General features: G+C 44.4%; 1 protein-coding gene and 2 long non-coding RNA genes across 7 annotated transcripts; 2 read left to right on the top strand and 1 right to left on the bottom strand.

The window, feature by feature from the left end:
- The first annotated feature begins 5093 nt into the window (after nucleotides 1-5093).
- On the top strand, nucleotides 5094-6550 carry LOC114037918. 2 transcript variants are annotated; one of them, XR_003568523.1, is made up of 4 exons: nucleotides 5094-5130; nucleotides 5249-5273; nucleotides 5846-5868; nucleotides 6180-6550. It is a non-coding gene; the product is annotated as an uncharacterized LOC114037918 (long non-coding RNA). The 2 variants fall into 2 exon arrangements; XR_003568522.1 differs by lacking the exon at nucleotides 5094-5130 and having other exon boundaries at nucleotides 5141-5273.
- A 495-nt stretch (nucleotides 6551-7045) lies between these two features.
- ZC3H10 (zinc finger CCCH-type containing 10) lies at nucleotides 7046-11329 on the top strand. Of its 4 annotated transcripts, none has more exons than XM_027855044.1 (4): nucleotides 7046-7139; nucleotides 7630-7846; nucleotides 9097-9196; nucleotides 9333-11329. In XM_027855044.1, exon 4 carries the CDS (start codon nucleotides 9377-9379, stop codon nucleotides 10682-10684), a length of 1308 nt encoding a protein of 435 aa, XP_027710845.1. In that variant the 5' UTR covers nucleotides 7046-7139; nucleotides 7630-7846; nucleotides 9097-9196; nucleotides 9333-9376; the 3' UTR covers nucleotides 10685-11329. The 4 variants fall into 4 exon arrangements, with proteins under 4 accessions (XP_027710845.1, XP_027710843.1, XP_027710844.1 ...); XM_027855042.1 differs by lacking the exon at nucleotides 9097-9196 and adding an exon at nucleotides 8961-9037; XM_027855043.1 differs by lacking the exon at nucleotides 9097-9196.
- Nucleotides 11330-18022: 6693 nt separating this feature from the next.
- LOC114037991 lies at nucleotides 18023-20595 on the bottom strand. Its single transcript, XR_003568528.1, has 3 exons — nucleotides 20526-20595; nucleotides 20122-20362; nucleotides 18023-18249 (listed from the first exon to the last, which is right to left on the bottom strand). It is a non-coding gene; the product is annotated as an uncharacterized LOC114037991 (long non-coding RNA).
- Between the last annotated feature and the right edge of the window lie 2935 nt (nucleotides 20596-23530).

The raw sequence follows: 23530 nt of genomic DNA, 5'->3' as shown, positions 1-23530 counted from the left end.
CTAGCTGCCCCAAAATCAATCCTATTTTACTTTTTTTTTTTTTTTTTTGGCAAGGCAATTGAAGTTAAGTGACCTGCCCAGGGTCACAGAGCTAGTGTCAAATGTCTGAGGCCCGATGTGAACTCCGGTCCTCCTGACTCCAGAGCTGGTGCTCGCCATTGTGCCACCTAGCTGCCCCAGTGGGAACATTTGTAGCTGAGATTCATGCCTTAAGAGGCTAGACTAGGTGAGTTCTTGTTACCTTTATTTCTTAGAGAGAGACAGCAATAGAGCTGAAAGGAGCTGGCATTTGTGTATTTTACTCACAAAGGGTAGGGATGGTGGTGTCCTAATCTGTTCTTCCTCAGGTATTACAATTCTAGCTTTGCCAGCTGGGATTTCTTTTCCCTTCTAGAACTGCATTTAGTTGTTATTCTGAATTTAACAAATAACAAATAGAATGACCAGTTTGCCTTTTTTTATCCTTGTTTTACTCCTAAACTTCAAGCAGTTGGAGGAATGAATAGCTCAAGCAGCAGTGATAAATAGCAGTGAGAGTGATGGAAATGCTGACTAATTCAGCACAGTGACCTTTCATCTCTATTTAATAGGGAAACAGGCACCTCAGCTACCTGGGTTTACTCTGGAGTGGTGGTACACGGGTGTGCTGTAGTGGGAAGATGTGAGACAAGCACTGGTTTCTGAAACATCAATGAAAGTTGAAAGGCCAAATGAGAACATATATAAAATGCTATATAAATAAAAGCATTATTGTTATTGTTATTAAAGTTATCCATTCCCTATCAGGTAGGACTCTTTCTCCTGTTTTCCTATCTTCCTATTTTCCTTGGGGAAGATGATTTCCCTCTAAGTTTCTCCTAATCTCTAATCTGCCTGCCTTCCAACAATTAAACTTTGAGAATGCCTCTAATAATAATTGATATTTATATAGTGGTTTATAATTTACAAAGCACTTTACTTATTTTGTCTCCTGTGACTTTCTTTGTTACTCGTGGGGCAGATACCTGTGAAGTGGGTATCCCCATTTTACAGATGAGGAACCTGAAGCCCAGAGAATGACTTGCCAAAAGGGAGCTTGGCAAAATTGCTCCGTTATGGTCCCTCTTCTCTTGGAATACTCTCACTTCTGCTGATGTCTTCAGCTCCCAGGGGTTCAATTATCACCTGAATGTTGATGACTCCTAACTCTACTGGACATTTTAAACTAGAAGGCCTATAGTCATCTCAAAATCAACATATCCAAAGCAAAACTCCAAACCCATTTGTCTTCCATATTTCTATCAAGTGCACCACTGTCCTTCCAGTCACCTTTGGTGTCCTCCACATCTCAATCTCACTCTCCCCACTTATCCCATCAGTTGCTAAACTTTGTTGTTTATACCTCCATAACATCTCTCTGGTAGACTCCCTTTTCTTCACTCATACAACCCCTACCCCAGCTCAGGACTTCATCACTTTACCTGGACTATATAGCAATGCTATTGGTCTCTATTTCTCAAGCCTCTCCCCGCTAATGCATCCTCCACAGAGCCACCAGAGTGCTTTTCCTAAAATATAGATATGATTATGTCAGTCAATAAACACTTATTAAGGCCTGCTATGTGCCAGGTACTGTGCTAAGCATAGAAAGACAAGCCCTTGCCCTCAAGGAGCTTAAAATCTATTGAGGGGAAGATAACACACAAAAGGAAGAGTAAAAGGGGTGGGGGGGAGATAGATAATATAGGAGAAGTCCAACGGAATACAGCTAGATGGGAAGTGAAGAGATGGCTGGCCTGGACACGCTTTTTAAATGGAGGTTTTAGAAGGAGCACGCCATTCCTCCCTCCAATCAGGGGAGCCTCCAAGGACAGAAGGTATTGATGAGGTGTGAGTATTTAATAAATTCTGATGGCTCCTTACCACCTCTATTAAATAGAAACTCATCTGTTTGTCATCTAAAGCTTTTCACCACCTGGCATCATGCTACTTTCCAGTCTCATTACACATTACTTTCCACCATACACTCTACAGTCCTACCAAATGGCCCTTTTTACTGTTCATCATACACAAGCATGGAATGCCTTCCCTCCTCCCTTCAGCCTTTTAGAATACCTGCCGGTCTCCCCTGCTCATTGTTCCTTATGTAAATTTCTTGAGAACAGGAACTACTTAGGTTTTTATCTGCCACTTAATAATATTCCCTGCCTCAAGGTGTGAACCATCTACTTGGAAATGAAGGTATACACCAGGGTTCACAGATAAAGTAAATACAGTGTATAAATAAAATAAATACAAGTTAGTTTAGGGGAAGCACCAACTGGAGGAATCAGGAAAGCCTTTTTTAAGGAGGTGACAATTCAACTTAGCCCTAAAATCATCTTGCAATTCCAGGAAGTAGAGGGGAGGAGGGGGCATAGGGAACAAAGTCAAGGAGGCAGAAGGTGGTCTGTTGGATACTTAACAAGTAGACGTTTTGACTGGAGCAGAAAGGGAAAAATATGTAACCAGTCTGGAAAGATGGGCTGCGGCCAGATTGTGAAAGGTTTTTAATGCCAAATTGAGGATTTAGGGTTTTATCCTAGAGGCACTAGTCACAGAAGCTTTTTGAGCAGAGAAGTGATGTCAGAACTATGCTTTAAGGAAATCATTTTGGCAACAAGTGGAAAATGGTCTGGTGAGGAGAGAGATAGGAGGCTGCTGTAATGATCCAGGCAAAAAGTGATAAGGGCCTTTATTACCTAGTGGTTCTGTGAGAGAAGATGGAGAGGTGAGGTATTGAGAAGGTAGAATTGTTGAGGTTTAGGAGTTTAGGGATGCTGGGACCCCAATATCACAAAACATAGATCCTGCCCAAAAAAATTCAACCCAAGTCTTCTTTCAGCCAAAGACAAGGTTTATTAGAACATCTGTTACATTGGGCAGACTTAAGGAGTCTGAATGTTAGTGAGCTATTGGCTAGATTGTAAGAATCTAAGCACCTTAATGCAGACAAGATGGACCTTATATACAGAAAGACTGTGGGAGGGATCTAGGACTGGCCAAATAGTTTGAGGTGACTGGAGGAGGGGTCTAAGGAGGATCTGGATGGGAGTGGCCAGTAAGCTGGGGTGAACAGAACTCCTGGGACCTGGACCACAAGGCCAAGGGAGAATGGAGCCTAGCTAGGATTAAGGGTGGGAAATGGCTGGGGGTCATAGGGAAGTAAAACAATGGAGGGTTAGGCTAGGGTAAAGGTAACAGAGAATTGGGAGATTGGGCATGCCACAATGAAAGGCCAGTTGATGGGATAGCCTTAGGGAACCGCCAGAGATTTGGTCATGTGGGAAAGTCCAGGGTTTTTCCTTTTTGGGGTCCAGATCCCAACCCCATAAATTAACAAGAGTAGGCAGTCAACTGATTACTGGTCGTGAAGGTAGAGGAAAGAGTCCAGTATGAGCCTAAATTATGAACCTGAGTAACCAGAAGCACGGCGATGCCCTGGACATCAAGAAAAAGGGAAGATAATGAGTTTGCCTGTCATCATCAGGGGTCACACAGGGAATCTTTAGACTGAAGACCTGGAATTGGTTCTGTTATTTCTTAATTATCTTAAGACAAGAACTTACTAAGGATGTGAAGGGGGAGAAGGGAAAATTATCTTACATAATCAGGGTGAGCAAGTAGAAATCTATACATACAAGAAGGAGAGGGGTGTGGAAATGATGACTGACATTTGAACCTTACTCTCATCTGAACTGGTCAAAGAAAAGATTACACACATTGGGGCAGCTAGGTAGCACAGTGGATAGAGCACCGGCCCTATTAAGTTAGGAAGACCTGAGTTCAAATCCCAAACACTTGACGCTAACTAGCTGTGTGACCCTGGGCAAGTCACTTAATCCCAATTGCCTAATTTAAAAAAAAAATACACACATAGTTGGGTACAAAAATACAACTCACTCATTAGGGAAATGGGAGAAGGGAGAATTAGTGGGAGAGTAGTGAAAGGGAAGGATTAGACTTAAGTAAAAATAAATTCTAAGAATGTGCAAAAATATTTGTTATTTCTTTTTGAGGTGGCAAAGAATGGAAATCTGGGGAAGGACCGAACAAGTTATGTTATATAAATGTGATGGAATATTATTGTGCTGTAAGAAATGACAGAAATGGTTTCAAAGAAACCTGGGAAGATTTATACTAACTGATGCAGAATTTACAGAACCAGGATAACAGTTCATACAATGACAGCAATATGATAAAAACAATTTTTCCTAAATTCCTAAAGAATTAGGAATTGTTATCAGTGTAATAATCAACCACATTTCAAGAGAACTAAAGATGAAATATGTTACCCATCTCCTGATACAGAAGTGAAAGGGCTGGGAGTCCAGAATGAGACTTTTATTTATTTTTTTGATATGTCCAGTGTAGAAAATTGTTTTGACTATACCTACGTGTAACAGGTGTTTCGATTTTCTTTCATGCCTAATCGAGAAGAGAAAAAGGTCGGCGGGGAGGGGTTGGGACTGGGGTTCGAGGAAGAGAAGGCAGAAGGCAAATTTTTGCTGATTTTAAATATATGTGTATTTTTTTTAAAAGAAAGATAATGAGTTCATTTTGGAAATTTTCTTTGTGGCTGATAAGTACTAGGGGCAGAGACTGAAAGATGAAATAGGAAACTTCTCCCTCTTCCTATCCTCCCGTCCGCTTACTGGACCTCACCTCCACACGTGAGATTGGACCATCCACAGTAAAATGGCGGGTGCCTTCAAGGAACTACAACTCCCATGAAAATATTGGAGTGAAGGCGGAAATGACCTTGATTCCCCAAAGGCCCTGTTGGAAAAGGGCAGCTGCTCCAGCACCGGAATAATCGGGATAAGGACAGTGAAGAGAAAAACGTCGGCGGGGTGGAGAGCCTGGTGGGTGTTTCTGTGGCCACTCCTCAGGGTGTTCTCCAAGGATTTTCTGTAGGTACGTCGGTTAATCGAGGGCCCACGAAGCTTAAGGAAAAAAAGACGGCCGCCATTGTTCCTTTCCCGGGAAACTCCGCCCCACTGGAGGGGCGGACACGTGAGGGATTTAGGACGGAAGTGACGACACGATAGCATTATTAAATAAGACGCGCCAGAGCTGTTGTGCCTCTTCTTCTTAGCGCCATCTTGTCGAGTGAGTGCGGTCTCTTTTTTCTCCTTCGTAGCTGGGGTTCACAATCCGTTGCCATCCGGACTCAGCGTTTGCCACCCGCCCTCCAGACTAACCTTGTTGTTTTCCTCTCTCTCTACAGCTTCCATTGCGCCATGAGAGCCAAAGTAAGTGGGACTGCCTGTGCCTCTGGCGGGGGCAGAGCAGTCGCCGGGGAGCGAGGCCTGCCTGGCCTAAGGGGAAAGGGGGGGAGGAGCGGCCTGTGTCCTGGCGTTTTGCCGTCTGGGGTCCGAGAGCCCCGGGAGCTGCGGGAGGAACAGAGGAGGAAAGCCTTGGTTTTCGAGGTAGAAAGGTAGAAAAAAGGGAGCAAGAGGTGCCTGGGGCTGGTACTGCTGTGGACGTGGAGGAATGGGGGAGACTGTGGTCTTGTTAGACCTGGAGAGTCTCAAGATTGGGTGCTTACAGAGTTGCGTTTATGTTCTCAAGTCAAAACGCCGGGGTGGGATGAACAGTACAGCATGTCTATCATAACTAGATGAATGCACAATGCACTGAGCTTTCTGGGGTAGACCCGGTATTGCTTTAGAAGGAGAAAGGATCACGCGCCCGATTTTATTTTGCAAAGTGTAGGTGTTAAACATAGGAGAAGCAGTATGGACTCAGTTGCTTGTTTGGGGGACTTACATTGTTATTGGTACTAACTGACTCTTATTTTACTCACGATCGTTTTGGACTACAGTGGAGGAAGAAGCGAATGCGTAGGTAGGTAGAGTTCTTAAGAATTCTGGAGGGTTGAGGGGTGGATGTGGTTGACAAGTTTGCAAAAAGAAAAACTGTTAAGTCGTTAGAATGGGGGAAAAAAAAGGTCACGACTTTTTAATCCTGAAAAAGAAGGAAGTTGGAAGCAATGGGTTGATTTCTTGATTGCGTTTTTTGTCCTGGTGTGACGGCTGTCACTGGGAACAAAAATAATAAACTTAATCTATGTATAGATTGCCTTTTATTGGAATTGAGTTGCATGCTGACTCCCTTAGGTAGGGAAGTTGGAAGGCTTACCTGGTTCCCCTTTACAGGCTGAAACGCAAGAGGAGAAAGATGAGGCAGAGGTCCAAGTAACCAGACTGTGCTGACCACGGAAGCCACAGGAGCAGAGATGGAATGACCCCTGGTGACATTCTCAGGAAGGCAGAAACCTTTGGGAGACATCACCCCACCCTACGAAGGACTCTACTACTAGCTCTACCACCATCTGATAAGGACTCTTACCACCATCTGAAGACCTCCCTGACAAAAGGACATGCCATCATTTGATGCAAATTCCATCTACCTGCCTCTTGACTTTGTGTCACGGGACTTGTGTCATTCCGGACTGGTTGTTTTCTTTGTGGTTTAAGTGTAGCACGCCTGTATAATAAATCCTCACTACTTTCATGTTTGAAAAAATGAGCTTGTGTGTTATTTCAAGGTCTTTGTTTTTTATTGACACTACTATTGCTGAGGGGATATAAAGGAGTTATTGCAGGGAATTGACGTGATTGAGTACTTACTTGATCACATCTTTATTTGAATGCATCGTTCTTCCCCTGCCCTCATAAGATGTATGGCTGGATCTACAGTGAGTGCTAGGTAATGAAAAAGGATAGAACATGAGTGGGCAGAGGAACTGGGTGGAATTGTGGCTGAAGGGGGGAAAGTATTAAAGTAAGCGCCTCTAGGCATTTCAGGAGGGTGGGGCACGGTGACTGCGGTTAGGTTAGAACCCGAGGTTGCATTGGTGCGCGTTACTTCCTGGTCCTCGCGCTGTGCAAAGCGTTCTGTTACCATCGTAACGCGCGGAGCCTGCTGGGAGCTTCCTGGGACCTAATGCGCAGCTACCCCGTCGATCGAGTTTGGTTCCGGGGCTGGTTCCTAGAGCGTCGCCGCTTCCGTAGGAAGCGGAAGTGCCTGTAGGTGGGCGGCTCTTTGTCAGAGTCGGAGGAGCCGGCAGGCGGTACTGGCGGCTGCAGCAGGGACAGCGGTGGCTCCGGCTGCAGGTGAGGGAGGGGGAGGCGGCGCCCGAAGGGGAGGAGCCGGGACTGGCCCCAAACGCCCGCCTGGTCTGCTCGACCGCGGGCTGGCCAGCGGGGCCGCTCTGTTAGCCTAGGCCCCTCGATGAGGGTCCTGAGCACAGGTACTCCCCTTGGCTCAGCACACCCCTCTCCCTGCCCCGTGACGTCACGGGTCCCGGGTCTTCCGACTGGGGCTCTCAGCGAGTGGCTCAGCCCGTGGCCGCCGGCCGCCCGTGCGGCGCGCGGCGGGCTGGAGAGCCCCCAGGGCCCCTGCTCTTACTTTCCCCCAGCGTTGGCCCGGCTCATTCTCAGCAGCTCCAGGCTAACCTTCCACATCCACGCTGTTTTCCCCCGACTCCTCCCGGCCCAAAGTTCTGCTTTCCCACGCGTGTTGTCTTCACCTCCACATTTTGTGACCTCCGATCCCGTCTTGTCCCCATACCCTCTTCCTATCAACATCACCCCCCTTTGACAGGTAGGAAACAGAGCAGAGATCCTGGAGCCTAAGGGACCTGGCATCCTAAGTCAAGACTTCAGAGTGCACACCCCAAAAATCCTACTGCCCTATTGGACTCTGCAGCTTCATGGAAACCCCCAGGCCTCCACTAAGGCTCTGTCACCTGCTCAGATCCCATCAGTGATGTGGAAGTGGATACCTGCAACAGCCCCAGACTTTACCTGAGATAACTTAGGTATCTATCCCGGGACAGTTGTGAGGGGAGAGCGGTAGTATGTCTCCTGATTTTTCAAGGGATGTACAGTGAAGATAGGCTTAGGATGGCTATTGTCTAGCTCCTTGATGTCACTTTCTTTTAGTTCAGAGCGCTCGCTATCTCTTTTAGCAACTGTTTTACCACTCTTATTCATTCTAGATTCTGCTTCCATAAATGCAACCATTGTTGCTGCGTGCCTCATGCTGCATGTTGGGCCAGTTATGACCTTATTGGCCTACTTGAAGGAGGGCTAAGGAGGGAGTCAGGGTTAAGAATAAGTTGGGCAATGGAAGTAAGAGCAGGAGAGGCTTCACTGATTCAAGGGAAAGAATGCTGGTGTTGCCATCGCTGAGCAGCAGAGGGGGCCCTTAGCATCATGTGGAAAATACTTGGGGGTAAGACACGGTAACAGAGACAGCAAACCTGGGCCAGAGGGTGGGGCAAACAGTAGACTTGATAGTTCAGATGTCCCTTGAGGAAAGAGGAAGATTTAAAAGGATTTTACAGAGTCTATAAATAAATAGAAACTTTATGAGTGTGAGAAGTAGCCTGGCTCAGTGTTAAGTCAGACCTCTCATGAAATCCATCTGAGCGGGGGGTGGGGGGGATGTTAAGGAGTAAGAGGTGAGAAGGGGTATTGGTGGTGGAGGAGGAGAGACAGAAGGAAGGTTTCCGTGGAGTTGACAGGGTTCAGATTAACTTTCTCCTCCCATTTTGGCCTTGTTTCCCAAAAAGCTTTTTATCCTGGGGGTGGGGAGACAACAGCTGCTGAATCCCTCTCCTCCCCATGTAATAGACACTCAGAAAAGTTTAGGGGCTTCCCAAGCTGGTGACACTTCTCCCTTTGTCCAGGGTTTCAGAAAGTCTGGAGGTTTAGAATATAGAAGCCACCCCCCACTTAGGGACATTTGGGAAAGGTACAGAGTAGATCAGAACATTAAGAATTAAGGTTGTGCTTCTATTGTCCTTTTCCCTACTGCCCTCAGCATCCTCTCTCCAACTCCTCTCCTCTCCCCCCCCCCCCGTTCCCTTCCCCCCCCGCCCCCGCCAAAGCTTATTCAAACACTTATGAAAAATTTTGATTTCATTCCAGTGACTTTAATAAGGTCAGTGAGAGGGGGAGGCAAAATCCTACAGTATCCTCTTCAGCTAACCATCATTAATCAGCAGGTGGGTGGCTTAACCCTCCTCCCCCCCTTTTTTTTTCCTTCTCCCCTGCCCAAAATAAGCAAGCAAAGTGAATCACTCCCAACAAGATCAGGTGCACAAGGGGTTGGGCAAGACCTCTCCTGACACTGCATACTCCAGCGGTGGCAGCAGTTCCAGTCTGTAAGTATGGTAGGCACAGAATCTACTAGTGGCCCCTTGGGCCAGTCTGTCACTGCCAAGAATAGGGATAAGCAGGGTCCTTTTCCAGGAATCCCTTTGTCTGATGCTGTTCTCTTTTTTCCTCTTTGTACCCAAGGGTGGCGGAAAAGGACGAAGCCACTCATTTGGAGTGGGACCAGAATGCCTGACCGAGACAGCTACACCAATGGCACAGGGAGCAGCAACGGAGGCTCTGGAGGTGGTGGCAGTGAGGAGACCAGTGGAGCTGGGTCAGGAGCTAATGCAGGCAGCTCAGATGCTATCTGCCGGGACTTTCTGAGGAATGTGTGTAAGCGGGGCAAACGCTGTCGCTACCGCCACCCGGACATGAGCGAGGTCTCCAACTTAGGGGTGAGCAAGAATGAATTCATCTTCTGCCATGACTTCCAAAACAAAGAGTGCAGTCGTCTGAACTGCCGCTTCATCCATGGCTCCAAGGAGGATGAGGATGGCTACAAGAAGACAGGTGAACTACCCCCACGACTAAGGCAGAAGGTGGCAGCAGGCCTGGGCCTCTCCCCAGCTGACCTCCCCAATGGCAAAGAGGAGGTTCCTATCTGCCGGGACTTTCTCAAAGGGGATTGTCAGCGTGGAGCCAAATGCAAGTTCCGCCATCTACAGCGGGATTTTGAGTTTGAAACTCGGGGTGGGGGGGGCACTGGTGGAGGAGGGTCTGCAGGTCCAGCACCTGCCAACCGTCGCCATGATCTTTATGACACATATGATCTTTCGGACCGGGGCTTTGAGGACCATGAGCCATGCCCCAAGCGTCGTCGGGGAGGGGGTGGGTGCCCCCCAGATAGTTCCCACTTTGAGACATTTGAGTACAGCCTGGCCCCACCCCGGGGATTGGAGTGCCGGTTGCTGGAAGAGGAGAATGCTATGCTCAGGAAGCGGGTGGAGGAGCTAAAGAAGCAGGTCAGCAACTTGTTGGCCACCAATGAAGTCCTGTTGGAGCAGAACGCCCAGTTCCGTAACCAGGCCAAGGTCATGACCCTGAGCTCCACAGCACCAGCCACAGAACAAACGTTGGCACCAAGTGTGGGCACTGTCACCAACTACAACCATGGCATTGCCCAGACACATACCACACTCAGCAGCCAGGCCCTGCAGCCTAGACCTGTGTCCCAGCAAGAGCTTGTAGCCCCTACAGGTGCACCAGCTGCCCCACCAACTAATGCAGCACCTCCCACAGCCCCTCCACCACCACCACCACCCCCTCACCTGAACCCCGAGATCACACCGCTCTCAGCTGCTCTGGCCCAAACGATTGCCCAAGGCATGGCCCCTCCTCCAGTCTCCATGGCCCCTGTGGCGGTGTCTGTTGCCCCTGTGGCTGTTTCGATGGCCCAGCCACTGGCAGGAATCACAATGAGCCACACTACTACCCCCATGGTGACTTACCCCATTGCCTCACAGAGCATGCGCATCACTGCCATGCCACACTGACCAGGTCACTGGACGCTTCTCTGATACTTCCTCCCTGGCAAAGAGGGTGGGAGAAGAGGGCTCGTTCATCTCTTCTCTTCATGTGCATAGAAGGGAGCTCGTGAGAGAATGAGGATAACAGACCTACAGGTACTGGGTGGTGTTCTAGAAGAGGTGAGGGAAAGTTAGATTTTTCCCAGCCTCCTAAGAAGCGCACCTTTCCAGCTTCCCTCAAGCCAAACCAGAGGAGCCTAACAAGGGAGCCAGGACTATGGGCTGCCAGGAGAGGCAGGGATGACTGAAAGGCTTTTGTGTTCCCAGAAAGACTTGGCTGATGGGATATTGAGCTCTCCCAAACACTGACCTCCTCCCTGCTCTCCCCCACAGCATAGACTAGTGCTGATTTTTGAAAATGAGCCCAGACCCTGTAAAGCGAGAGTAACTGGGGTCAAGGAAAGTTAGAATATGGAGCTTTCAGACTCAGAGACTTTGGCCCATTCTCGATGTGAGGATTCGTCTGGGCCCAGGGTTGGGGAGAGGAATACCAGGAGGCCCTAATGTTTCAGGGCAGTGGGCTAGGGAATTGTTAAACCAGGTGGGGTTAGGAGTCCTCAGAGCAGGGCCCCACCATTTTCCAAAGAAATAAAATAATTATTTTTAACAAAAGGAGGCACTGGAGACTTACTGGGAGTTTATGTGTGTTGGGAGTCCTGTTTTAAAATCTGAACACGACCCACCCGTGGTCAATACGGAAATGGCATTGTAGAGGACAACGAGAAGAGTCATGGATCCCGGGACTAAAGGCTCTGTGGATCTGTAAAGATTCAAGTTGGGGGTAAGGGGACTGGCAACACATGGTAAGGTTTAAAAATAACCTGTCTGTGTCTTGAATGCAGTGTTATTCCCAGGCAGTCTTGCTAACCAGGGCTCCTAGGGTCATTGGTGGAGGAGGGGCAATGAAATGTATTGCTGGGAAGCTGGGATGGAGTGTTCATCTAGCTGACAGAGTCTGCCCTTTCCTCCCTGACTTTGAAATAGCAGGTGCTAGAGAAGTTGGGTGGGGGAGGGGGAGATATCCATGGCTGGTGGACTATGCCAAGCAAGGTTTCATTCCCTCTCCAGCTGCATTTGTGAAGTTGTTTAATGGCCGCTGATGCCTCTTCTTACCTCCGAAGCCAACATTTTGGGTTGTAAGGCCTTGAGTGATATTGTGGTAGATGGGTCATTTCTTATAAGATTAGTCTCCACTGTTCAGCTGATCCCTATCCTGCTACCTGCAAGGAGGCCTAAGAAGGAGATTATGTCACATCCCCTAAGGTTGCCAGTGTTCGGCTTCATTAGCTATTATCAGCTCCTCTCACTATTGGTTGAGCTGAAGAAAAAATTGAAAGTGTCCTTTCTTACTGGACATCATGTTTGTTACCAGGAAAGGGTGAGTTTGGGTTCTGATCTATTTTAACTTTCCTGTGGCATCTTTTAGGGCCTTTAAAATAGACCAGAACCACTGATTTCTCCTTTCTCTGGTTGTGTCCCCGTGGTCACACTCAGTGTCAGAAACCAAAAATAAATATTCTAGCAGATTGGAAATGGCCAGATGTTCCAGTTTTTAAAAATAATAGAATCTGGAAACTAGACCAGTAAGCTTGGCATCAGTCCCTGAAGAATTCTAAAAATGGATTATTAAACAATTGTTTATGCACACTTGAAAAAGAATGTGGTGTACACTAGGAGCCAGCGTGGGCTCATTGGCAGGGTGATGTTCCTGTCCTGTTAATCTCTAACTCTGGTTACTCCCTACTATCTGCCTTCTCTGCTCCTGCTCACAAGCAGTGCAGTTTCTGGAGGAAGTGATAAAACTAAGCAGTCTCCTCCACAAATTTGTGCTTTTCAGCTCAATCCTCACTGCTTCACACTCAACACCAGTCCTTTCACTTTTCTCTTTTTTGCTCCCTATTAAGTTTTCTCAAGCAGCTGTTCTAAATCTCCTTTATCCTCAAGTACTTGCTCTCAAAAAGTGCACCTTGTTTATAGCGTTCCTGAGAAGACTGAAGCTATCTATCCTGACCTCTTCCTCATCTCCACATCCCTCTGTTGTGTATCATTCTTTGATAGAGTTTAAGGACCTTGAGAGCAGGGATTTTTTCCTCTTTCTTTGGTATTTGTATCCCCAAGCACCTGGAACCTAGACACTTAATAAATGTTTGTTGAGTGTTACAGAAATAAGGTGCATCTTCTTGCCAGAGTTAACCCCTCTGCTTATGCCCATCTCCACATTTCCTTCACTCTCTTCCAGAACCATGTTCACTGATCCATCTCTTCATTGTTTCATCTTCGTTCTCATTCCTCTGAACATGCTCAGGTATTCTAATGAAAATCCTCCTTTGACCATACACTATTCTGTAAACTGCCTTTCTGTTTCCTGTTCAGGACTAATCCAGGAGAGAAAAAAAGTCTACACTTGATATTGACATTTTCTTCCTTCCTCAATACCCACTCCCTCCTCAAGCTGCCTTCCAACTGCACCATGGTACTGAAACTGCTTTCTCTAAGGTCACCAGGGAACTGATCATATAATATAACTGCCTCTCAAGTATTCATCCTCCATGCTGCAGCATTTGACATTACTGATCATTGCCTCCTCTATTCCCTTCTCTTCCGTGTTATTCTCCTAGTGACTCTTCTACCTTTCTGACTTATCTGGCTGCCACCTTCTTACTCCTTCACCCTTTTAAGTGTGTGTGTCTCAAGACCCTTTTTGGCCTCTTTTTTCTCTACATACAATCTCATGGCAAATTTAATTCCTGGGTCTTCCAATTATTGCTTCTCTGTAGATGACTTCAGTTCTATATCTCCAGGATACGTCTTCCCTAATTCTCTTAGCTAAAAATAATCTGTTTTCTAGACAACGAGTTCTTAACCTTTTTTGTGTAATGATCACCTTTGACAGTGTGTTGAAGGTTACTGACCCTTTTTCAGAGGAGTTTTTAAAGGCATTAAATAAAATACATAGGGTTACAAAGAAAACCAATTATATGGAAATAAACCTGTCAAAATGTTTTAAAAACAAGGTCATGGACCTCCCAGGTTAAGAAACCATCCCTATCTTAGACTCTTCCATGCCCCTCTGACCTTTTTTATTGATTCAGTCATTTTCTTCTTGGTATTATATATACTTATTTGGGTACTTGTCTCACCCTGTCTTATTATTATACTAGAGTACTCTCTCCTTGAGGGCAGAGTCTTTGTAATTTCTCTTTCTGAGCACCTAGCAAGCAAGTCTTAGCACATGGTAGGTGCTTAATAAATGATTGTTGAGTTGAGCTAAAAACAAGTTACATTAAAGTAACCTTTTTCTTTTTCTTTTTTGGTTAGGATACCAGATTGGTAGAGCAAACACAGTATTTTGCTTTTATCGAGGCATTTGATATTCATTACAGTCTTGTGGATAGATTAACTGGAGAAATAGGAGCTATTCATGATAACATTGTTTAGTTGGGCACATCCAAAGTGTTGCTTGCTGCCCAGGATGAAGGCATTCCTCAGGATTCTGTTCTTTTTCAATCTTTCTATCAGTGACTTAGATAAAAATATTAATTAACAACTGTGTAAATGACACAAAGTGAGAAGGAATTGCTAATTTGTTAAATGATAGAATCAAAACCAAGAGTTTTTTGGGGTTTTTTTTGACAGGCTAGAATGCTGGGCTGTCCCCCTGTGACTACGATGCACTCCTCATCTTTGACCCTTAAAATCTCTACTTTCCTTTAGGGCTCAAATCAACCACCATCTCCTACATAAAGGTCTTTCCTGTTTCCTTAGCTGCTAATGCCTTATCTCTTCCCTCTACCCCCACTCCGGAAAAAAAAAATTACTTTTTATTTTATATGTACTTACATGTCTATATTTTGTCTGTCATCCTCCTTGAGGGGCACATTCAATTACATTTTTTGTCTTTGTATGCCCCACATCTAGCACAATGTTTGGCATGTAGTTGGTGCTTAATGTTTATTGACTGAGCCAAAAGATTAAATTTAATAGGAATTCAACAATTAAATAAACATTTACTGAGCATCTCTACTGTGTGTAGAGCTCAATGCTAGGCCCCTGGGGAAGTGTAAAGTTTAGATAAAACATGGTCCTCAGTTTTGTTCAGTTTACAATCTGGCTGTGTGTAACAAATTACTGTAATAATAATAATATAGCTATAAGAGATGAAAAGATCATTACCAATTAGGGGATCATGGAGAAGATGGCAGTTGAGTTGAACTTTAAAGGACAGAGGTGAGGAGAGCAGCATTCCATGTTCTGAGAACACCTTTCATAGACAGGAAAATACAAAACACATATGGAAGGTGGCAAGGAGAATGGTTTGGCTAGCATACCCCACTAGAGAGCCATTAGCCATTTGAAGACTCAGGTCTGTGACTCAAGAGAGACCAAAGTTAGGCATAGAGATCAGGGAGTTATATATGTAGTATGGTACACATAACAGTTACTGAATAAATGCACTTTCATTCACTGTTCCATGATGGCTCATGCTTTGGGAGCAATGAGACTGCCAGGTGAGACTGTAAAGAAAGAACAGAACCCATGACAAAACTTTGGGAAATGCCTTTCTTAAGAGGTCAGGATGAGGAAAAAAGAGCCAGGACTTATTAAAGGGGTAGGGGAATGAAGACACTAAAAGAGGAAAGGATATCCAAAAAGAGAAAGGGAACGTTAATGTCAAATGCTAAAGAGAAATCAAGGAAGATAATGACTGGAAAAAAGACTATTGGATTTCACATGACTTTTTTTTTGGGGGGGGGGCGGTTGGAGATCAAGTCTTCCTGCCTTGCCAGTGGTCATTCACAGCTGGAGCCCACTGCTGGTCAGCATAGACACTTTGGCTCTGTTAATGACCTAGGCTGGCTTGCCTCTCCTTAGGCAGCCTAGTACCCTGTCCTCACCTCCAGGGGGCTTGCCATATGGATGGAGAAGTTAATGTGGACACCTGATGGCCTTTTCCCTACTGCACCTCAGAATTCCCAAACTCAGGCGATCCACCAGCCTCAGGTTCCCCATAAAGAAGTGCTGCAAGTGTGTGTCATAATGTCCTTGATGACTGTAGTTTTAGTGGAGTGGTGGAAATGGGAGTCAAATCACAAAGGGTAGTGATAAAATGGCAGGACCAAATGATAACTACTTAAAAAAAAATGACCACGAGGGAGAGGAGAGAGCTTGAGGGAAGACTTTAGGATATTTGCAGAGAAATCAAAAGTATAGGAGAGATTAAAGATTCATGAAAAGGCAGCAGGCAGTGTGAAGTAGGGAAAGTACTAGGCAGAGTCAGGAGACAGCTTGGTTTGAATATCTAGTAGTGTGATCTTGGCAAGTCACAACCTCTCTGAAACTCAATTTCCTCATCTGCGTAATTGGGATAATAATAAAGTGCTATATAAATGTGAGCTATTGTTATGAGATGAATTCTGTAACAAAGTCATGGAGAAGGCAGGAAGAGACAGAATGAAGGGTGGAGTGATTACTCTTAACAAGAATTTGTTGTACAGTCAAATCCAACTCTTCGTGACCCCATTTGAGGTTTTCTTGGTAAAGATGCTGGAGTGGTTTGCCATTTCCTTCTCCAGCTCATTTTACAGATAAGGAAACTGAGGCAAACAGTTAAGTGATTTGCCCAGGTTCGCAGCTAGTGACCTAGTCTGAGGCTAGATAGATTTGAACTCTGAAAGATGAGTCTTCCTGATTCCTTCATTTTGGGGGGGGGGGGGCGGAGACGGCACAGGCTAGCCAATGGGGATAAGTGACTTGCCCAGGGTCACACAGCTAGTAAGTGATATGTGTCTGAGGTCAGATTTGAACTCAGGTCCTCCTGATTCCAGGGCCAGTGCTCTATCCACTGTGCCACCTAGCTGCCCCCTAGTCTTCCTGATTCCAAGTCCAGTGCTCCATCCATTGCATCACCTAGCTGCCCCCTTCTTTTGATACAGGAGAAAAGAATAGGTGAAAATAAATGAGAATTTTTAGAATAAAAGAAAGTTGAGAGAGCTTAGACAGCTTCAATCTTCTCCGAGTGAAGTAGGAGGCTACCTCCATCTCTTATAAGTGTGAGGGGTGATTGGAAGCTTGAGGAGAGAGGAAAAAGTTTGAAGCAATCCTTATTGGAGTTGAGATAGAAGGACAATGAGAATAGAATAAAATGACTGTCAGGTAACAGTGAGGGCCCCTGTGAGCTTTTGCAATATAAATTTGTATGAAATAAAATTCACATATGACATTTTATATGTATGCTCCGTGTGATGTTTTATATGTACACTACATAGGACAGTGCAGCTGGGCTGTCCAAAGCAGCTCATGCCTCAGAAAAGCAATGTGTCCCTGTATTAATTATTTAAGTTACCCATGGAGTGGCAGTCTCCTTGAGTCCCTAGTAAGCCCGGTAACCATCTCAGTTCCTCTCCCAAACATGTCTATGGTCTTCCTACAGGCTGTATTATCCTTACTGGCCACTAGATGATGCTCAGCCTACAAATGCCTAGGGTGCTTCTCCAACGACCACAGCATTTCACTTCAAGCAAGGCCATGCTGCATTAAGACCCAATGTTGGTGGAATTCAGATTTTAGTCAAAATGACAAAAACTTGAAATTTGTGACTAGCTGTGCCACCCCACATCTGGAATCTCTTCTCTCAATCATCAATACCTCCACTCCAATAGACACAGGACACAAGTAGTCAAACCACTGTGACTAAATAACCTAGGGAATCTGGTAAAAATGAAAGTAAACAAATTGAGCACTCATCTCCCAAAGCTCCCTCCCAGTTGCCCTCCCAGTTCTTCAGAGAGATAGAAGTTCTCAAACCACCCACACTTACTGATCACGGAAACGTTGTAAGGGAAGAGGGCACATGTGTTCCAGCCTGGAGACCATCTACTCTTACCCCCTCCAGTTCCAGTTCCATACTGCAGATCTCTTGCCACCTCAGTTTTCTGAGCCTGAAGATTCAGAGGGAGGATTAGTCATGATTTTGCCTCTTCCTCTTCTAGACCACCAGCAAGTAGTCTTGGGTCTCGGCAACTTTCTCACATGGTGCAGGTCTAGTCTACCTCATAGGAACTCCACCATTCTCCATTTGCACAGGAAGTAGGAAATCCAGAATCCCAAAAGCAACAGAAAGAAACAGTCAATTCTGGTCCCCAAGGTCCTGGTCTTGTCCACTCTATCTTCTTGTCCATTTCAAGTGTAAGATCAGGGCAGCTAGGTGGCGAAGTGGATAGAGCTCCTGCCTTGGAGTCAGAAGGACCTGAGTTCAAATGTGAACTCAGACACATACACTCACTAGCTGTGTGACTCTGGGCAAGTCACTTATCCCCAATTGCCTCCAAAATAAAACAAAACAAAACTCAATATATGTCAAGTGTAAGATCCCTGACTTTCCTGGGAAGGGAAAAGGACAGGTCCTCAGGCTCTCTTTCAAGATGAATCATCATCATTGTGGGCCAAAAGGTAAATAATCATATAAGAAGAGTACATACATGGCACAGATGGACACAGGTTATGCAAAACTTTCTCCAGTAACATTCAGTAGCCTAGGAGGAAGAGTAGAAAAATCAAATCAGAAATTTGCCAGGGTTGAAGATTAAAAAGTCAATGGCATCAGATGGGAGAGGAGTGTATGGCAATTTTAGTTCTGTGACTTAGGGTGGTTAGCGGTTCATTAAAGTTCATCGACAGCAATGGAGTCAAGACTGGGCATAGAAGCAAGTTAAGATGAAGTCAATTTAAAGTGGGTCAAATTGCCAGAGGGCCTTTGATGAGGAAAAAAAAAAATAAAGTTTTACAAATTGATCCAACAATTAACTGTACAAATTTGTACTTCAGATGAAAAGGGGTGGGGGGGAGGCAGGAGGGAGGAGAGAGAAAGAGTCTTGTCTTAAGAGCAGTTCTCGTGAAAAAGACAAGGGACAAAAAGACAAGTTCAATATTAGTCAACAGTATGGTCTATCTTAAAAGCTAATTCATTCTTAAGCAGTATTCAGGGAAGTAGATGGTCATAAGATCACAGACTTAAAACTGTAAGGAATGTTTGAAGTCATCTTCTGAAACAACTGAGAAGTTATAGCTTGCCTCCAGGTCACACAGGAAGTATAATGGAACCAGGATTTAAACCCAGGTCCTCTGACTTCAAATCCAGGACTCTTTTCATTGTGCCACAATGTCCTAGTGAAGAGATTTGAAATTGTGTCATGAGGAATGATTGATAGACTTGGGGATGTTTAGCTTGGAGAAGATGAGTGTGGGAGATGGTAGGGAGAGTTCTGTTAATAGGAGGTGACAGCCCTATTGTCCTCTGCCATAGTCAGACTACATCTGTGTTTAACATTGAATTCAGGTCTGGGTACTACATTTAAAGAGGAATTTTAACCAATGTAAACTCCTTGAAGGCAAAAACTCCCATTTTTGTAACATTTAGTAGGTGCTTAATGAATGTTTGTTGCCTGATTATCAAAGGAGCATGTTAAAGTGGAAATTCCCAGGTTCTATCAGCACCTGATCCCTGGTATCTGCTCCATTTCCTATCACCATCCAACGTCAGACCCTTTCGTTGGAATAATGCTTCACAGGGGCAGCTAGGTGACAGTGGATAGATCATTGGCACTGGAATCAGGAGGCTCTGAGTTCAAATCCAGCCTCTGATACTTACTAGTTGTGTGACCCTGGGGAAGTTACTTAACCCTGATTACCCAAAAAGAAGAATACTTTATGGATTTTTAATCTTGTCAACATGGGTACTGTACTTTCTGACCAGGATGCAACTCCCATACTCCCATAGCTTGGAAAACGGTCTTCAGGAACTGCGTGTGGCTGAAAAAAATCCATCAGCTTCTGCCTAATCTATTAAGGAACTTGAATGAGTCCTGGGACTACAGACATACCATCAAAAGTCTTTCTTCTTTAGTTCCAGAGCTTGTCGTCTTCTGCTGCAAGAACCTGGGATAACCTTCAAACTATAATGAGGCATTGAAGAATGATTTTAGTGGCAGTCACAGAATCCTGTGAAAAGTATGCTCCATGTAAGGTGTGTCTGCCACCATGGGTTGTGTAAATGCAGCTCAAAGGGTTACATGTAGGATCCTCCATAACTCCAGAGCTAAAAGGGGCTTCAGAGACTCCTGCTGTAGTCCAGCTCCTTTTTATAGACGAAGACATTGAAGCCCAGTCACTTGTCCGAGTTTATACAGGTGGTAAGCATCAGGCATACTTATAAATTACAGATTAATTTTTAATAATTATATAATGTGTTATTACAAAGCAAATGTTAATAAATTATATATTAATAAAAGTTGTAATTCAAGGAAGTTTCAATATCTCCACTGCCCCACTCTTTAGAAATGATACGGCTGGTAAATGGCCACTGCCTCCCTCTCTTCTCCCCTCCACCTTCCCAGTCTTTCCATTACCTCCAACCACCACCAGATGGCACGTAGGCAGTAGGGATGCCAAGGAGAGGCAGGAAGATGAGGTGTTTATGTACCAGATGTCTGCATTGCAGCTTCTGGGCTTGGGTACTTCTTAGCTCCAGCTGGGGGAGGGGACTTGAGGGATTCAGGCTCTCTGTCCCCTTTACCCATCACGGTGAGAGCCTACTTGTTCCGATGCTCAGATATGAAGGGTGAGGGAACCTCCAGAAGTCAACTTATCCTGCAGATACAGTCAGTCTGGGCTAGTGAGTGAATGAGTGAGTGAGTGTGTGTGTGTGTGTGTGTGTGTGTTGGGGGTGGGGGATTGCCTCTTTGTTGAGAGCTCTTTGAGGAATAGTATATCCCTGGCCTCCCCCTTTATTCCAATGCTCACTAGCCCTTACCTTGAGAGCTTCTTCCCTCCTTGCAACAAAGCTGTTTGTTTTTGGAATGGAGCCATCAGTTACATGCAGCTCTCCCACGACTCTCTATCCTGCCCTTTCCTCCTGCTCCAACCTCACTCCTCCTTGGGGGTGTGGAGGGATGGATGACAAGACATAGGAAGATGGAAACAGTCTGAGTCTTTAGCAGATTTTGCAGACTATGTAAAGCTCCCAGATGCAACCAGCCCCAGGGAGTCAGAAAAAAAAAGGGAAATAGGAACCCCAGATTAGAGAATTGAGGTTAGGCTATTGGGCGGGGACAGGTTCTGAGCAGCTCTGATGAAACACTGCCAGGGGCTCAGAGTAGATGAGTAGATGTCAGATAAAATCCACACCTCGAAGAGCCAAATAAACTAACTGCCAGAATGGTGCGTCTTCTCTACCACCCAACTCTACTTCTGCACCAAAAGAGGAAGGGAGGAAGGGCTCAGACACAGGGCTGTGCCTGATACTCCCTGGCATTACCATCTCATAATGAAACTGGTGCTACAAAGACCTGTGATTTCCTTGGTGTGGGTTCGATCTCCACAGAAAGTTTCTAAACTAAATATCACTTGGTAGATGGTTTTCAAGGATTACTGTTAAAAAAAATTATCAGTCATTAGCCAACATGTTGATGAGCTACTCGAACTTAACTAGGCTGGCCTTCAGCCTACAGAATGAGGACTTTAGCTCTAATGCTTCAATTACCTATCCATGGTTCAATTGATGGGATAGTCTCTCCATCTGTGCAAATCAAAACCCATCCAGCATGTTTTCATCCAGTGCCCTTCTTGTCCCACAGATTCTCCATAAAGCATCTAAATTACTTTACATTTCATGGGTATCTGGGCAACATTTTTACTGTCCATCTGTCATTTCTCATCCTCACACCGTAGTCAGCCCACTTCCTTTTCTGATCTTCCTTTTCTTGAATGAAAACCTATTAGTCTAAATAACTGACATTTATAGAGTTTTCCAAAGTACCTACATTATCTCATTTGGGTCTCCAAACAACCCTGGGAGATTAGTACCTCAGGATTGCTGTGAAGCAAGTACTATGCTAAGTGCTATAAGTGATTAGCTTCATTTTACAAATGAGGAACCTGGGGGTCATTAAGGTTATACAATTTGTCCAGTGTTACCCAGCTAAGAATTTTCAGAGATGGGATGCAAACCCAGGTCTATCCTGACTTCAAGTCCAGAGGTCACACACAGAACCAGGCTCTCTCCACCATGCTTCTCACATACATGTCTGGTAGGCCTACCTGTCCACATTGGCATCTTTCATTTCTCAGTCCCCAAACAATCCTCAATTCTCAACACCAAAAAAACAAAAACAAAAACAAAAACAATTTTTTTTTTTCTGGGACCTGTGGTTTCACAGATGTAGGGAACTCTTGGTAAGGAAATTTTCTCTACCAATACAGATGGATAGCTTGTATTCATATTTGTTTTCATGTTGTCTCCCCTATTAGATTGTAAGCTCTTGAGAGCAGGGATTGTCTTTTGCCTCTTTTTGTATCCCTAGTACTTAGTGCAGTGAGTGGTACATCAAAGGTACTTTTTTTTTTTTTACATTGAAGGTATTTAACAAATGTTTATTAATTGATTGGTTCTTCAAGTTAGTATTAGAGAATTGCTGAAGGCACTTGAGTAGTTAATGATTTGTCCAGAGTCACTCAATTAGTACCTGTGAGAGCTGGGATTTGAATCCAGATTGTCTTGACTCAAAAGTGGTTCCCCTCCTCACCTGCCTCTCAACATCAGGAGAAACATCTTCATCACACCACCTCCTTTGGTCTACTTGAGTAATAACAGAACTTACCCATCCTATTCAATTTTTAGGTTCTTAGAAACTCTCTTTTTAAAAAAAAATTAATTTATTTTGATTTATCAACAATCACTTCCATAAGCTTTTGCATTTTAAATTTTTCTTCCTCTCCCTCCCTCCCTCCCTCTCTCCCTAAGATGGTACGAAATCTAATATAGGCTTTACATATACATTCCTATTAAACATAATTTCACATTAGTGATGTTGTAAGTAAAAATTAGAACCAATAGGAGGAACCACCAGAAAGAGGACACAAAACACAACAGAAGAGAAAAAAAAGAGTAAATAGTATGCTTCGATCTGCATTCAAACTCCATAGTTCTTTCTTTGGATGTGGATAGCATTTTCCATCATGAGGCCTTTGGAGACATCTTAGATTAGAAACTCTCTAAAGGAAGCTTTACAACATCTTTGAGTCACTTAACATGGTGTCTGTCGATGCCAGAACAAGATGTATTTGCATTGTAGGCGAGATTTGAAAAAGTTCACCCTCTTTATTTTGAATACAGTGCTTTAAAAAAAAAATTATGTACCATTGACAATGGAACTTTATGGCATTGAACTATAGGCATTTGTATCTAGTAATATAGATTTTTATTGATACCTTTTTGTTTTGTCACCTAGATTTCCCCCCTTAATCTTATCCATACTCTCTCCTAGAGAGCCAAAACAATTCTTTAAAAGAGGAAGAGAAAAAGATTAAGCAGAACTTGAAACATTGAAAAAATATGACATTATATGAAATGTTGTAAATTTATGAACTATTTTGGGAGGAAGCGTATTCTCATATCTCTTCTTTGGGGCCAAGCTTGTTATAATTTCGCAACATTCTCCTAAAAATACATTTTTGTGACTATTGTTCTTTCTATATACATTGTTGCAGCCATTGTGTGTATTGTTTTCTTGGCTCTGCTTATTTCACCTTTCATCAGTTAACAAGTCTTTTCAAGTTTCTCTTCATTTATCTTGTTCATTGTTTCTTATAGCACAGTAATAATCCATTATATAAATATATCACAATTTGTTTAGCCATTCCCCAACTACTGAACATCTACTTTGTTTCCAGTTATTTTCTACCAGGAAAACTGCTGCTATTAAGTATTTTGGAGCCTTTCTTTTTGTCAAAAGAGTTTTAGTCACTTTTTTCTTTTTT

The sequence above is a fragment of the Vombatus ursinus genome, unplaced genomic scaffold (assembly GCF_900497805.2).
Source record: "Vombatus ursinus unplaced genomic scaffold, bare-nosed wombat genome assembly UNPS02010769.1, whole genome shotgun sequence".
NCBI lineage: Eukaryota > Metazoa > Chordata > Mammalia > Diprotodontia > Vombatidae > Vombatus > Vombatus ursinus.
The sequence above is the reverse complement of the archived record's forward strand: the minus strand, read 5'-3'. Positions and strand labels throughout refer to the sequence as shown.

What these genes read in the sequence shown, in the direction of transcription:
- ZC3H10 (XM_027855043.1), top strand. Translation starts at nt 9,377, where the DNA reads ATGCCTGACCGAGACAGCTACACCAATGGCACAGGGAGCAGCAACGGA.